Raw genomic sequence first — 14,094 nt, forward strand, 5'->3', positions numbered from 1 at the left:
TATGCTTTACCAGACCTCTCTGTGCTTTACAATGCTTCCCTATGCTTTATCAGACCTCTCTGTGCTTTACAATGCTTCCTTATGCTTTACCACACCTCTCTGTGCTTTACAATGCTTCCGTATGCTTTACCAGACCTCTCTGTGCTTTACAATGCTTCCCTATGCTTTACCAGACCTCTCTGTGCTTTACAATGCTTCCCTGTGCTTTACCAGACCTCTCTGTGCTTTACAATGCTTCCCTATGCTCTATCAGACCTCTCTGTGCTTTACAATGCTTCCCTATGCTTTACCAGACCTCTCTGTGCTTTACAATGCTTTCCTATGCTTTACCAGACCTCTCTGTGCTTTACAATGCTTCCCTATGCTTTACGATACCTCTCTGTGCTTTACAATGCTTCCCTGTGCTTTACCAGACCTCTCTGTGCTTTACAATGCTTCCCTGTGCTTTACCAGACCTCTCTGTGCTTTACAATGCTTCCCTATGCTTTACCAGACCTCTCTGTGCTTTACAATGCTTCACCATACTTTCACTGTGCTTTTACTGTGGGACACTTTTTTTTTTTATAAGGGTTAGTTCACCATGACTTGTTTTTTAATATGCTTTACCATGCTTTATACACTGTGCTTTCTTAGACTTTGCTGTGCTTTTACTATGGGGAAAACCTTGTAAGGGATTGTGAAACAGGTCGTTATATTAAAACTCTTCATAAGATGAGAGTAGCTTGCAGGAAATACTGAAACAGCAGATATTCCAGGAGCGCCCTGGTTGCTTTTGAGTGGAGATCTGGATGATAACCCCTCTGCTCTGCGCCGGTGAGCCAGTCAGCATCTCATCCTGTCTGTTTGCTTTCAGAGTCCCGTGGTGTAGCACAGTAAAGAGTGACGGAGCTGAGGGGGAGCTGCGGGCTCTCGCTGGGAGCATTTCCTAACACAAATCCCAATGTTATTTTCTTAATGAATGTCAGTGTCAACCCTGATGCTGGAAACAAGCCCTTTAAAACAGTGGAATCAGTTCATAAATAAATCATGTTTGATTGATTGTCAATGAGTTTTTTTTTTAATCAAAAACATCGTCCAACGCTGGCCGTGCTTGGCTGTGAGCTGTCCCGACATAGAGATTGGATGTGGTGGTTTTGGGGGCGGGTCTGCAGTGGTGGGTTTGGGGGCGGGGCTGCAGTGCAGTGGTGGGTTTGGGGGCGGGGCTGCAGTGGCAGTGGTGGGTTTGGGGGCGGGGCTGCAGTGGTGGGTTTGGAGGCAGGGCTGCAGTGGCAGTGGTGGGTTTGGGGGCGGGGCTGCAGTGGCAGTGGTGGGTTTGGGGGCGGGGCTGCAGTGGTGGGTTTGGGGGCGGGGCTGCAGTGGCAGTGGTGGGTTTGGGGGTGGGTCTGCAGTGGTGGGTTTCGGGCGGGCTGCAGTGGTGGGTTTGGGGGTGGGGCTGCAGTGGCAGTGGTGGGTTTGGGGGCGGGGCTGCAGTGGCAGTGGTGGGTTTGGGGGCGGGGCTGCAGTGGCAGTGGTGGGTTTGGGGGCGGGGCTGCAGTGGCAGTGGTGGGTTTGGGGGCGGGGCTGCAGTGGTGGGTTTGGGGGCAGGGCTGCAGTGGCAGTGGTGGGTTTGCGGGCAGGGCTGCAGTGGCAGTGGTGGGTTTGGGGGCGGGGCTGCAGTGGCAGTGGTGGGTTTGGGGGCGGGGCTGCAGTGGCAGTGGTGGGTTTGGGGGCGGGGCTGCAGTGGCAGTGGTGGGTTTGGGGGCTGGGCTGCAGTGGTACCCTATTGACAGTGCTATGGCAAGTCTATTTCATTTAGCTGCTCATTTGTGTTTTCAGGGGTGTTTTTTCCGATCCCCCATCTCCTCCTCGTCCGGCAGGGCGTTACAGTCCTGCTGCCTGGCAGTCTCACCTGGGGTGTTTTTCCACAGCTCCCTCGGATCTGTGACTCATTAACCCCAGCCCTTCACCTTGAGCTGCTCTTTGAACTGAATCTCATTGCAGGAGCAAAGTACCTTCACAGCTCAGCTGAGCAGAACTAACTGTACCGTACCTCTCTCCCCCCTGAGCACCTTCCTAACGCTGGCTTTGAGTTTATATACATATATATAAACCTGTTTATGAACTAATAAAACAACGACGACAACAACAACAATAATAATAATAATAATAATAATAATAATAATAATAATAATAATAATAATAATAATAAAACTCTGTGCAGTTGATTATCCTGGAGTATGGGTCTGACGTCTGCTGGATAGTTTTAGACTTTGTTTTTAGTTCATGCAGTTAATAAGTAACTCATTATTAAGTGACTAATGAAAGCACCGTGCTGGTAATCTAGATGTTAACAGCGGATGAAGTGACAGAAACGCGTGACCACGTGTGTGCCTGAACTTTGAAACAGTAAAACAATGGGCATAAACTGAAGGACATATCAACATAAGAAATACTAACAGAAAAACAAATGTTTTGACTGCAAGTCTTTCTCAATGCCTCTCAAAGTTTGTTTTCAGTATTAAAAGTTATAGATGAACTCAAACATACACACACTGAGACACACACACTGACACAGACACACTGACACACACACACACTGACACAGAGACACACACACACTGAGACACATACACACTGACACTGAGACACACTCACACACTGAGACACATACACACTGACACAGAGACACACGCACTGACACTGAGACACACACACACACTGAGACACATACACACTGACACTGAGACACATACACACTGACAGACACACACACACTCATACACACACACTGAGACACACACTGTCAGACACACACTGACACTGAGATACACACAAACTGAGACACACACTGTCAGACACACACACTGACTGAGACACACACAAACTGAGACACACACTGTCAGACACACACACTGACACAGACACACATATACAAACACACACACTGACACTGAGACACACACACACTGACACTTTCATACACACATACACAAACACACACACTGACACTGAGACACACACACACACACTGACACTGAGACACACACACACACTGACACACACAGACTGGACCTCTTCCTCTGGTCAGTGAAGGACACACATGATTGACAGTATGACATTCAGCCCATGAGTGTTCATCCGGTTCCAAGCAGCTGACGGATCTCAAAACTTTGTGAAGTCGTGTGTTAAAGGATGCCAGTGATTCAGCATCAACAGCGTGGCCAGAGAGCCCTCGTGACCCTTCACATCCTCACCACACTCCTTTACAAGAGCTGAGCGGAGCTTCAGCGCCATGCATACCGAGTGATTCACAAACAACAGGGCACCCCACACCCCAAGAGACTGTGCATGTGAACTGATATAAGAGACTGGCTCAGCTGTGCATGTTAACTGATGTAAGAGACTGGATCAGCTGTGCATGTTAACTGATATAAGAGACTGGCTCAGCTGTGCATGTTAACTGATATAAGAGACTGGCTCAGCTGTGCATGTTAACTGATGTAAGAGACTGGATCAGCTGTGCATGTTAACTGATATAAGAGACTGGCTCAGCTGTGCATGTTAACTGATATAAGAGACTGGATCAGCTGTGCATGTTAACTGATATAAGAGACTGTCTCAGCTGTGCATGTTAACTGATATAAGAGACTGGCTCAGCTGTGCATGTTAACTGATATAAGAGACTGGCTCAGCTGTGCATGTTAACTGATATAAGAGACTGTCTCAGCTGTGCATGTTAACTGATATAAGAGACTGGCTCAGCTGTGCATGTTAACTGATATAAGAGACTGGCTCAGCTGTGCATGTTAACTGGTATAAGAGACTGGCTCAGCTGTGCATGTTAACTGATATAAGAGACTGCCTCAGCTGTGCATGTTAACTGGTATAAGAGACTGGCTCAGCTGTGCATGTTAACTGATATAAGAGACTGGCTCAGCTGTGCATGTTAACTGATATAAGAGACTGGCTCAGCTGTGCATGTTAACTGATATAAGAGACTGGCTCAGCTGTGCATGTTAACTGATATAAGAGACTGGCTCAGCTGTGCATGTTAACTGATATAAGAGACTGGCTCAGCTGTGCATGTTAACTGATATAAGAGACTGGCTCAGCTGTGCATGTTAACTGATATAAGAGACTGGCTCAGCTGTGCATGTTAACTGATATAAGAGACTGGCTCAGCTGTGCATGTTAACTGATATAAGAGACTGGCTCAGCTGTGCATGTTAACTGATATAAGAGACTGGCTCAGCTGTGCATGTTAACTGATATAAGAGACTGGATCAGCTGTGCATGTTAACTGATATAAGAGACTGGCTCAGCTGTGCATGTTAACTGATATAAGAGACTGGCTCAGCTGTGCATGTTAACTGATATAAGAGACTGGCTCAGCTGTGCAGGTTAACTGATATAAGAGACTGGCTCAGCTGTGCATGTTAACTGATATAAGAGACTGGATCAGCTGTGCATGTTAACTGATATAAGAGACTGTCTCAGCTGTGCATGTTAACTGATATAAGAGACTGGCTCAGCTGTGCATGTTAACTGATATAAGAGACTGGCTCAGCTGTGCATGTTAACTGATATAAGAGACTGCCTCAGCTGTGCATGTTAACTGATATAAGAGACTGGCTCAGCTGTGCATGTTAACTGATATAAGAGACTGGCTCAGCTGTGCATGTTAACTGATATAAGAGACTGGCTCAGCTGTGCATGTTAACTGATATAAGAGACTGGCTCAGCTGTGCATGTTAACTGATATAAGAGACTGGATCAGCTGTGCATGTTAACTGATATAAGAGACTGGCTCAGCTGTGCATGTTAACTGATATAAGAGACTGGCTCAGCTGTGCATGTTAACTGATATAAGAGACTGGCTCAGCTGTGCAGGTTAACTGATATAAGAGACTGGCTCAGCTGTGCATGTTAACTGATATAAGAGACTGGCTTAGCTGTGCATGTTAACTGATATAAGAGACTGGCTCAGCTGTGCATGTTAACTGATATAAGAGACTGGCTCAGCTGTGCATGTTAACTGATATAAGAGACTGGCTCAGCTGTGCATGTTAACTGATATAAGAGACTGGCTCAGCTGTGCATGTTAACTGATATAAGAGACTGGCTCAGCTGTGCATGTTAACTGGTATAAGAGACTGGCGTGTTTTCATTGGCTGAGAGGTGCCTAGTGATTTCTAATTGTGATAACGAGTCTTGTGACTGGGAGATTGTTAGTGTGGGTGAAGCATTTCCAGAAGCGTGCTGAGGGGCGTGACAGACCCTGCCTCCCTGCATCCTAAAGGGAGCCTGCATCCCCGCACACAGACAGAGACGCACAGACCCTCGCTCACACACACGCGCAGAGACCACCACGCACACGCAGCATGACTGAAGGTAGGCACTGTGAGGGGGACGCGTAAGTTATCAAACATAGAACAAAATTCATAATTGAATGCACACAAAGTGAATCACAAATGCATGTCATTATTGTGGCTTTTAATTTGGCTTTCCTCAAGATTCTGAATCTGTTTCTGTATTTTTATTTGTGTTTATTAATATGAAGTGTGTTTAGTTTATGAAATAATCTGCTGGTTCTCATTTTATTTCAAGGGGCGTTTTTTTATTTTTTTTTATTTTAAGCAAACTCTTATCGTGGTGCTTATTTTGTGTTAAGAGTTTGTTCATCTATAATAACTTATTCATAAAAAGGGTTTACTCAAATGAAATGTAGCCCATTTCAGTGGTGTGATCAGCATGGAGTTGATTATGCTGAAGTAGGGGTCTGATGTTTGCTGAAAAGTTTTACATGTGCTGTCTAGTTCATACAGTAAATAAGTAACTGTAGATTAACTAACCAGGAACGAGACTAGATATTAACAGTTAAGAAACTGAAAAAGGGTTGCACGTGTATAACTGTGAAACACTGAAAGGGTTGCATGTGTATAACTGTGAAACACTGAAAGGGTAGCACGTGTATAATTGTGAAACACTGAAAGGGTTGCATGTGTATAACTGTGAAACACTGAAAGGGTAGCACGTGTATAATTGTGAAACACTGAAAGGGTTGCATGTGTATAACTGTGAAACACTGAAAGGGTCGCATGTGTATAACTGTGAAACACTGAAAGGGTAGCACGTGTATAATTGTGAAACACTGAAAGGGTTGCACGTGTATAACTGTGAAACACTGAAAGGGTAGCACGTGTATAATTGTGAAACACTGAAAGGGTCGCACGTGTATAACTGTGAAACACTGAAAGGGTTGCATGTGTATAACTGTGAAACACTGAAAGGGTTGCACGTGTATAACTATGAAACACTGAAAGGGTCGCATGTGTATAACTGTTAAGTAATACATTCAATGATAAATGTTTTGACTGGATGTCTTTCTCAAGGTCTTCAGTAGAAATACTAAAAGAAACAAATTGAATGACAAAGTCTTTCTAGTTGAAATTCGTTGAATTTATTTAGTTTCTTGTAGTATTTCTAAATGTAGCGCTATGTACAGGCTCATAGTCATGGATGAAACTTTTAAAGAAAATTCAACAAGAGTTCTGAACAATTGCAGCACACCTTTTTTACATACACTGTATCTATATCAAGCCGTGTCTTTCCTTCCCCTTGACCCTGCTGTCTAAGCAGTGTCCTGAGTTAAAGGTCTGTGTGTGTGGAGAATCAGAGCATTTCTCACTCTGTGTGCTTTTCTTTACCTGCAGGAACATCCGAGCAGCCCCCAGACCCCTTCACTTACGGTACTCCAGTTAGACATGTGTACTCCTTCTACAATAACCCCTCCTCCTAGCTACTAAACCACTCCCATTCCATTAGAACCACTCCCATAGCTACTAAACCACCCCCATTTCATTATAACCCCTCCTCCTAGCTACTAAACCATTCCCATTTCCATTATAACCACTCCCATTCCATTAGAACCACTCACATAGCTACTAAACCACTCCCATTCCATTAGAACCACTCCCATTCCATTAGAACCCATCCCATAGCTACTAAACCACTCCCATTCCATTACAACCACTCCCATAGCTACGAAACCACCCCCATTTCATTATGACCCCTCCTCCTAGCTACTAAACCACTCCCATTCCATTAGAACCACTCCCATTCCATTAGAACCACTCCCATAGCTACTAAACCACTCCCATTCCATTAGAATCACTCCCATAGCTACTAAACCACCCCCATTTCATTATAACCCCTCCTCCTAGCTACTAAACCACTCCCATTCCATTAGAACCACTCCCATAGCTACTAAACCACCCCCATTTCATTATAACCCCTCCTCCTAGCCACTAAACCACTCCCATTTAATTATAACCACTCCTCCTAGCTCCCATTTCCATTATAACCATTCCCATTCCATTAGAACCACTCCCATTCCATTATAACCACTCCCATTCCATTAGAACCACTCACATAGCTACTAAACCACTCCCTTTCCATTAGAACCACTCCCATAGCTACTGAACCACTCCCTCTGGACTAAATGAGAGTGTATAACCTCTCTCCCTCTGTCCCCCCCTCGCTCTCCCTCTCTCCCTGCGCAGACTATGAGCTGATCCGGAAAGGGGGGCTCATCTTTGCAGCCGTGGCGTTCGTGGTTGGGATGGGCATCATTCTCAGTAAGTTCACAGTAGAGAGATCAGTGCAGTGCAGCTCACAGAACGCACAGGGACGCACACAGCAGTGCTTCCCAGGGAAATGAAATCCTTCAACCCGATAGCACGGGTCAGGGTTACTGTGCTGCTTGCCATATCTATAGAAGCTGTCACTTGGTACTCTACAGTGCATGACACACAAGGCGACTCTTATGGCAGAATCAGATGCTGTGAAATGTGGCGTTCGGATTAGCTGGAGGGGCTTGATTTTTTTTTTTAAATCTTGAAATCTCAGGAACCTGCTGTAGTTCCCCCTGTGAAAGTTCGGGGTGTTTATTAGCTGTGTTTCATAGGATGCGTTTCAAAGTGCAGTTCAGCGGCACACAGATATGCGAAGTCCCTCCTTTCGTTGTGTTTATTTTTCCATTTCTTTCTTTTTTTTTAACAGGCAAGAAATTCCGATGTGGCGGGAAGCGTCAGAGACAGTAAGTGGAGGTGTTTGTGATGTTCAGAGTCTGTTACAGACAGTAAGTGGAGGTGTTTGTGATGTTCAGAGTCTGTTACAGACAGTAAGTGGAGGTGTTTGTGATGTTCAGAGTCTGTTACAGACAGTAAGTGGAGGTGTTTGTGATGTTCAGAGTCTGTTACAGACAGTAAGTGGAGGTGTTTGTGATGTTCAGAGTCTGTTACAGACAGTAAGTGGAGGTGTTTGTGATGTTCAGAGTCTGTTACAGACAGTAAGTGGAGGTGTTTGTGATGTTCAGAGTCTGTTACAGACAGTAAGTGGAGGTGTTTGTGATGTTCAGAGTCTGTTACAGACAGTAAGTGGAGGTGTTTGTGATGTTCAGAGTCTGTTACAGACAGTAAGTGGAGGTGTTTGTGATGTTCAGAGTCTGTTACAGACAGTAAGTGGAGGTGTTTGTGATGTTCAGAGTCTGTTACAGACAGTAAGTGGAGGTGTTTGTGATGTTCAGAGTCTGTTACAGACAGTAAGTGGAGGTGTTTGTGATGTGCAGAGTCTGTTACAGACAGTAAGTGGAGGTGTTTGTGATGTTCAGAGTCTGTTACAGACAGTAAGTGGAGGTGTTTGTGATGTTCAGAGTCTGTTACAGACAGTAAGTGGAGGTGTTTGTGATGTTCAGAGTCTGTTACAGACAGTAAGTGGAGGTGTTTGTGATGTTCAGAGTCTGTTACAGACAGTAAGTGGAGGTGTTTGTGATGTTCAGAGTCTGTTACAGACAGTAAGTGGAGGTGTTTGTGATGTTCAGAGTCTGTTACAGACAGTAAGTGGAGGTGTTTGTGATGTTCAGAGTCTGTTACAGACAGTAAGTGGAGGTGTTTGTGATGTTCAGAGTCTGTTACAGACAGTAAGTGGAGGTGTTTGTGATGTTCAGAGTCTGTTACAGACAGTAAGTGGAGGTGTTTGTGATGTTCAGAGTCTGTTACAGACAGTAAGTGGAGGTGTTTGTGATGTTCAGAGTCTGTTACAGACAGTAAGTGGAGGTGTTTGTGATGTGCAGAGTATGTTACAGACAGTAAGTGGAGGTGTTTGTGATGTTCAGAGTCTGTTACAGACAGTAAGTGGAGGTGTTTGTGATGTTCAGAGTCTGTTACAGACAGTAAGTGGAGGTGTTTGTGATGTTCAGAGTCTGTTACAGACAGTAAGTGGAGGTGTTTGTGATGTTCAGAGTCTGTTACAGACAGTAAGTGGAGGTGTTTGTGATGTTCAGAGTCTGTTACAGACAGTAAGTGGAGGTGTTTGTGATGTGCAGAGTCTGTTACAGACAGTAAGTGGAGGTGTTTGTGATGTGCAGAGTATGTTACAGACAGTAAGTGGAGGTGTTTGTGATGTTCAGAGTCTGTTACAGACAGTAAGTGGAGGTGTTTGTGATGTTCAGAGTCTGTTACAGACAGTAAGTGGAGGTGTTTGTGATGTTCAGAGTCTGTTACAGACAGTAAGTGGAGGTGTTTGTGATGTTCAGAGTCTGTTACAGACAGTAAGTGGAGGTGTTTGTGATGTTCAGAGTCTGTTACAGACAGTAAGTGGAGGTGTTTGTGATGTGCAGAGTCTGTTACAGACAGTAAGTGGAGGTGTTTGTGATGTTCAGAGTCTGTTACAGACAGTAAGTGGAGGTGTTTGTGATGTTCAGAGTCTGTTACAGACAGTAAGTGGAGGTGTTTGCGATGTTCAGAGTCTGTTACAGACAGTAAGTGGAGGTGTTTGCGATGTTCAGAGTCTGTTACAGACAGTAAGTGGAGGTGTTTGTGATGTTCAGAGTCTGTTACAGACAGTAAGTGGAGGTGTTTGCGATGTGCAGAGTCTGTTACAGACAGTAAGTGGAGGTGTTTGCGATGTGCAGAGTCTGTTACAGACAGTAAGTGGAGGTGTTTGCGATGTTCAGAGTCTGTTACAGACAGTAAGTGGAGGTGTTTGTGATGTTCAGAGTCTGTTACAGACAGTAAGTGGAGGTGTTTGTGATGTGCAGAGTCTGTTACAGACAGTAAGTGGAGGTGTTTGTGATGTTCAGAGTCTGTTACAGACAGTAAGTGGAGGTGTTTGTGATGTTCAGAGTCTGTTACAGACAGTAAGTGGAGGTGTTTGTGATGTTCAGAGTCTGTTACAGACAGTAAGTGGAGGTGTTTGTGATGTTCAGAGTCTGTTACAGACAGTAAGTGGAGGTGTTTGTGATGTTCAGAGTCTGTTACAGACAGTAAGTGGAGGTGTTTGTGATGTGCAGAGTCTGTTACAGACAGTAAGTGGAGGTGTTTGTGATGTGCAGAGTCTGTTACAGACAGGAAGTGGAGGTGTTTGTGATGTTCAGAGTCTGTTACAGACAGTAAGTGGAGGTGTTTGTGATGTTCAGAGTCTGTTACAGACAGTAAGTGGAGGTGTTTGTGATGTTCAGAGTCTGTTACAGACAGGAAGTGGAGGTGTTTGTGATGTTCAGAGTCTGTTACAGACAGTAAGTGGAGGTGTTTGTGATGTGCAGAGTCTGTTACAGACAGTAAGTGGAGGTGTTTGTGATGTGCAGAGTCTGTTACAGACAGTAAGTGGAGGTGTTTGTGATGTTCAGAGTATGTTACAGACAGTAAGTGGAGGTGTTTGTGATGTTCAGAGTCTGTTACAGACAGTAAGTGGAGGTGTTTGTGATGTTCAGAGTATGTTACAGACAGTAAGTGGAGGTGTTTGTGATGTTCAGAGTCTGTTACAGACAGTAAGTGGAGGTGTTTGTGATGTTCAGAGTCTGTTACAGACAGTAAGTGGAGGTGTTTGTGATGTTCAGAGTCTGTTACAGACAGTAAGTGGAGGTGTTTGTGATGTGCAGAGTCTGTTACAGACAGGAAGTGGAGGTGTTTGTGATGTTCAGAGTCTGTTACAGACAGTAAGTGGAGGTGTTTGTGATGTGCAGAGTCTGTTACAGACAGGAAGTGGAGGTGTTTGTGATGTTCAGAGTCTGTTACAGACAGTAAGTGGAGGTGTTTGTGATGTTCAGAGTCTGTTACAGACAGTAAGTGGAGGTGTTTGTGATGTTCAGAGTCTGTTACAGACAGTAAGTGGAGGTGTTTGTGATGTTCAGAGTCTCTTACAGACAGTAAGTGGAGGTGTTTGTGATGTGCAGAGTCTGTTACAGACAGTAAGTGGAGGTGTTTGTGATGTTCAGAGTCTGTGACAGACAGTAAGTGGAGGTGTTTGTGATGTTCAGAGTCTGTTACAGACAGTAAGTGGTGGTGTTTGTGATGTTCAGAGTCTGTTACAGACAGTAAGTGGAGGTGTTTGCGATGTTCAGTCTGTTACAGACAGTAAGTGGAGGTGTTTGTGATGTTCAGAGTCTGTTACAGACAGTAAGTGGAGGTGTTTGTGATGTTCAGAGTCTGTTACAGACAGTAAGTGGAGGTGTTTGTGATGTTCAGAGTCTGTTACAGACAGTAAGTGGAGGTGTTTGCGATGTTCAGAGTCTGTTACAGACAGTAAGTGGAGGTGTTTGTGATGTTCAGAGTCTGTTACAGACAGTAAGTGGAGGTGTTTGTGATGTTCAGAGTCTGTTACAGACAGTAAGTGGAGGTGTTTGCGATGTTCAGAGTCTGTTACAGACAGTAAGTGGAGGTGTTTGTGATGTTCAGAGTCTGTTACAGACAGTAAGTGGAGGTGTTTGTGATGTTCAGAGTCTGTTACAGACAGTAAGTGGAGGTGTTTGTGATGTTCAGAGTCTGTTACAGACAGTACGTGGAGGTGTTTGTGATGTTCAGAGTCTGTTACAGACAGTAAGTGGAGGTGTTTGTGATGTTCAGAGTCTGTTACAGACAGTACGTGGAGGTGTTTGTGATGTTCAGAGTCTGTTACAGACAGTAAGTGGAGGTGTTTGTGATGTTCAGAGTCTGTTACAGACAGTAAGTGGAGGTGTTTGTGATGTTCAGAGTCTGTTACAGACAGTAAGTGGAGGTGTTTGTGATGTTCAGAGTCTGTTACAGACAGTAAGTGGAGGTGTTTGTGATGTTCAGAGTCTGTTACAGACAGTACGTGGAGGTGTTTGTGATGTTCAGAGTCTGTTACAGACAGTAAGTGGAGGTGTTTGTGATGTTCAGAGTCTGTTACAGACAGTAAGTGGAGGTGTTTGCGATGTTCAGAGTCTGTTACAGACAGTAAGTGGAGGTGTTTGTGATGTTCAGAGTCTGTGACAGACAGTAAGTGGAGGTGTTTGTGATGTTCAGAGTCTGTTACAGACAGTAAGTGGAGGTGTTTGTGATGTTCAGAGTCTGTTACAGACAGTAAGTGGAGGTGTTTGTGATGTTCAGAGTCTGTTACAGACAGTAAGTGGAGGTGTTTGTGATGTTCAGAGTCTGTTACAGACAGTAAGTGGAGGTGTTTGCGATGTTCAGAGTCTGTTACAGACAGTAAGTGGAGGTGTTTGTGATGTTCAGAGTCTGTTACAGACAGTAAGTGGAGGTGTTTGTGATGTTCAGAGTCTGTTACAGACAGTAAGTGGAGGTGTTTGTGATGTTCAGAGTCTGTTACAGACAGTAAGTGGAGGTGTTTGTGATGTGCAGAGTCTGTTACAGACAGTAAGTGGAGGTGTTTGTGATGTTCAGAGTCTGTTACAGACAGTAAGTGGAGGTGTTTGTGATGTTCAGAGTCTGTTACAGACAGTAAGTGGAGGTGTTTGTGATGTTCAGAGTCTGTTACAGACAGTAAGTGGAGGTGTTTGTGATGTTCAGAGTCTGTTACAGACAGTAAGTGGAGGTGTTTGTGATGTTCAGAGTCTGTTACAGACAGTAAGTGGAGGTGTTTGTGATGTTCAGAGTCTGTTACAGACAGTAAGTGGAGGTGTTTGTGATGTGCAGAGTCTGTTACAGACAGTAAGTGGAGGTGTTTGTGATGTTCAGAGTCTGTTACAGACAGTAAGTGGAGGTGTTTGTGATGTTCAGAGTCTGTTACAGACAGTAAGTGGAGGTGTTTGTGATGTTCAGAGTCTGTTACAGACAGTAAGTGGAGGTGTTTGTGATGTGCAGAGTCTGTTACAGACAGTGATTGCAGGATGTCTGCTGATGTGCTGAAGGGAAGCCTTGTTGCTGCTCCCGGCTCCCTTGTTTAAATTGTAACTTTGCTGTTTTCTTTCTTCAAGGTCAGTGAACACGGATGAACTTTAGCACCAGGTACGGTACGGACTCCCTCTCTAAAACCAAGCCTTGTCTTACACCTTCAGCTGAGGGAACACAGAGCCTCTTTGGGGCTTGGAACTTGGTTTCAGACGACTAGGTTTCAGGCTGCTGCATGGCACAGCAGGGGGACTTGGGGTTTGAAACCAGGTTTCAAGCCAATGTTCCCGAGAGAGTGGCCTTGCATTCCCTCAGCGTTAGTCTTGTGTGTGTAATAATCACTAAGAGCTTCACAGTTCATTTTGGAGCAGACAGATAGTGAAATAACTGGTGCTGGATATGAGATACCAATTCTAGATGAGGATAAAGTGATGAGAAACTCCGTCAAGGAGAGGAGAGCTCTGAAACGTGTTTCTCTCTCGCTCTCAGATTAACACAATCTAACGTCTTCTCTTACTGATCATGGACCTTCGTTTTTACACACAGGACCGGCACCCCCTGCTGGACAGACATCTTCAGCACACCCAGAGCAATTTCCTCGGTCAAGTGGAATCCTCAGAACCTGAAATCTGCTTTCAACTGATTAACTATTCAATTGTGCTTTTCACTAATAAAATAATAAATGAAATCAAAATGCTTTTCTTTCTAATTTCCCCTGTGTAGGATTCAGTTGCAGTTGGAGCTTTAACTAGCTGGAGATGCGCGGGTGAAGCTAGTTTTGCTGCTTTCTGCTGTCTCAGCAGTGATGTTAAACTGCAGCTTAACCACACTGCAGAAACGCAAGGCTCAGAATATCCAAAAATTAAGAGTGAGAATCTTAAATACTCCATTAAAGACGGGGTCATTTCCTTTCCTGACTTCTAACGTGACGAGAAACTGAAGCCACCAGGCTCCTAAAATGATCAGG

At 44.6% G+C, this 14,094-nt stretch overlaps 1 protein-coding gene across 1 annotated transcript in view; it reads left to right on the plus strand.

Annotated features, from left to right (window-relative positions):
• Window positions 1-13,821, plus strand: part of LOC131708046 (uncharacterized) — a 31,336-nt gene extending 17,515 nt beyond the window's left edge. The window contains exons 10-16 of the mRNA XM_059009958.1: window positions 1,152-1,332; window positions 5,279-5,370; window positions 6,693-6,728; window positions 7,542-7,616; window positions 8,041-8,077; window positions 13,214-13,244; window positions 13,674-13,821. Of these exons, the coding sequence (XP_058865941.1) occupies window positions 1,152-1,332; window positions 5,279-5,370; window positions 6,693-6,728; window positions 7,542-7,616; window positions 8,041-8,077; window positions 13,214-13,238 (446 nt within the window). The 3' untranslated portion in view covers window positions 13,239-13,244; window positions 13,674-13,821. The remainder of the gene's footprint in view (window positions 1-1,151; window positions 1,333-5,278; window positions 5,371-6,692; window positions 6,729-7,541; window positions 7,617-8,040; window positions 8,078-13,213; window positions 13,245-13,673) is intronic.
• Window positions 13,822-14,094: the final 273 nt, after the last annotated feature.

The sequence above is a fragment of the Acipenser ruthenus genome, chromosome 40 (assembly GCF_902713425.1).
Source record: "Acipenser ruthenus chromosome 40, fAciRut3.2 maternal haplotype, whole genome shotgun sequence".
NCBI classification, from domain to species: Eukaryota; Metazoa; Chordata; class Actinopteri; order Acipenseriformes; family Acipenseridae; genus Acipenser; species Acipenser ruthenus.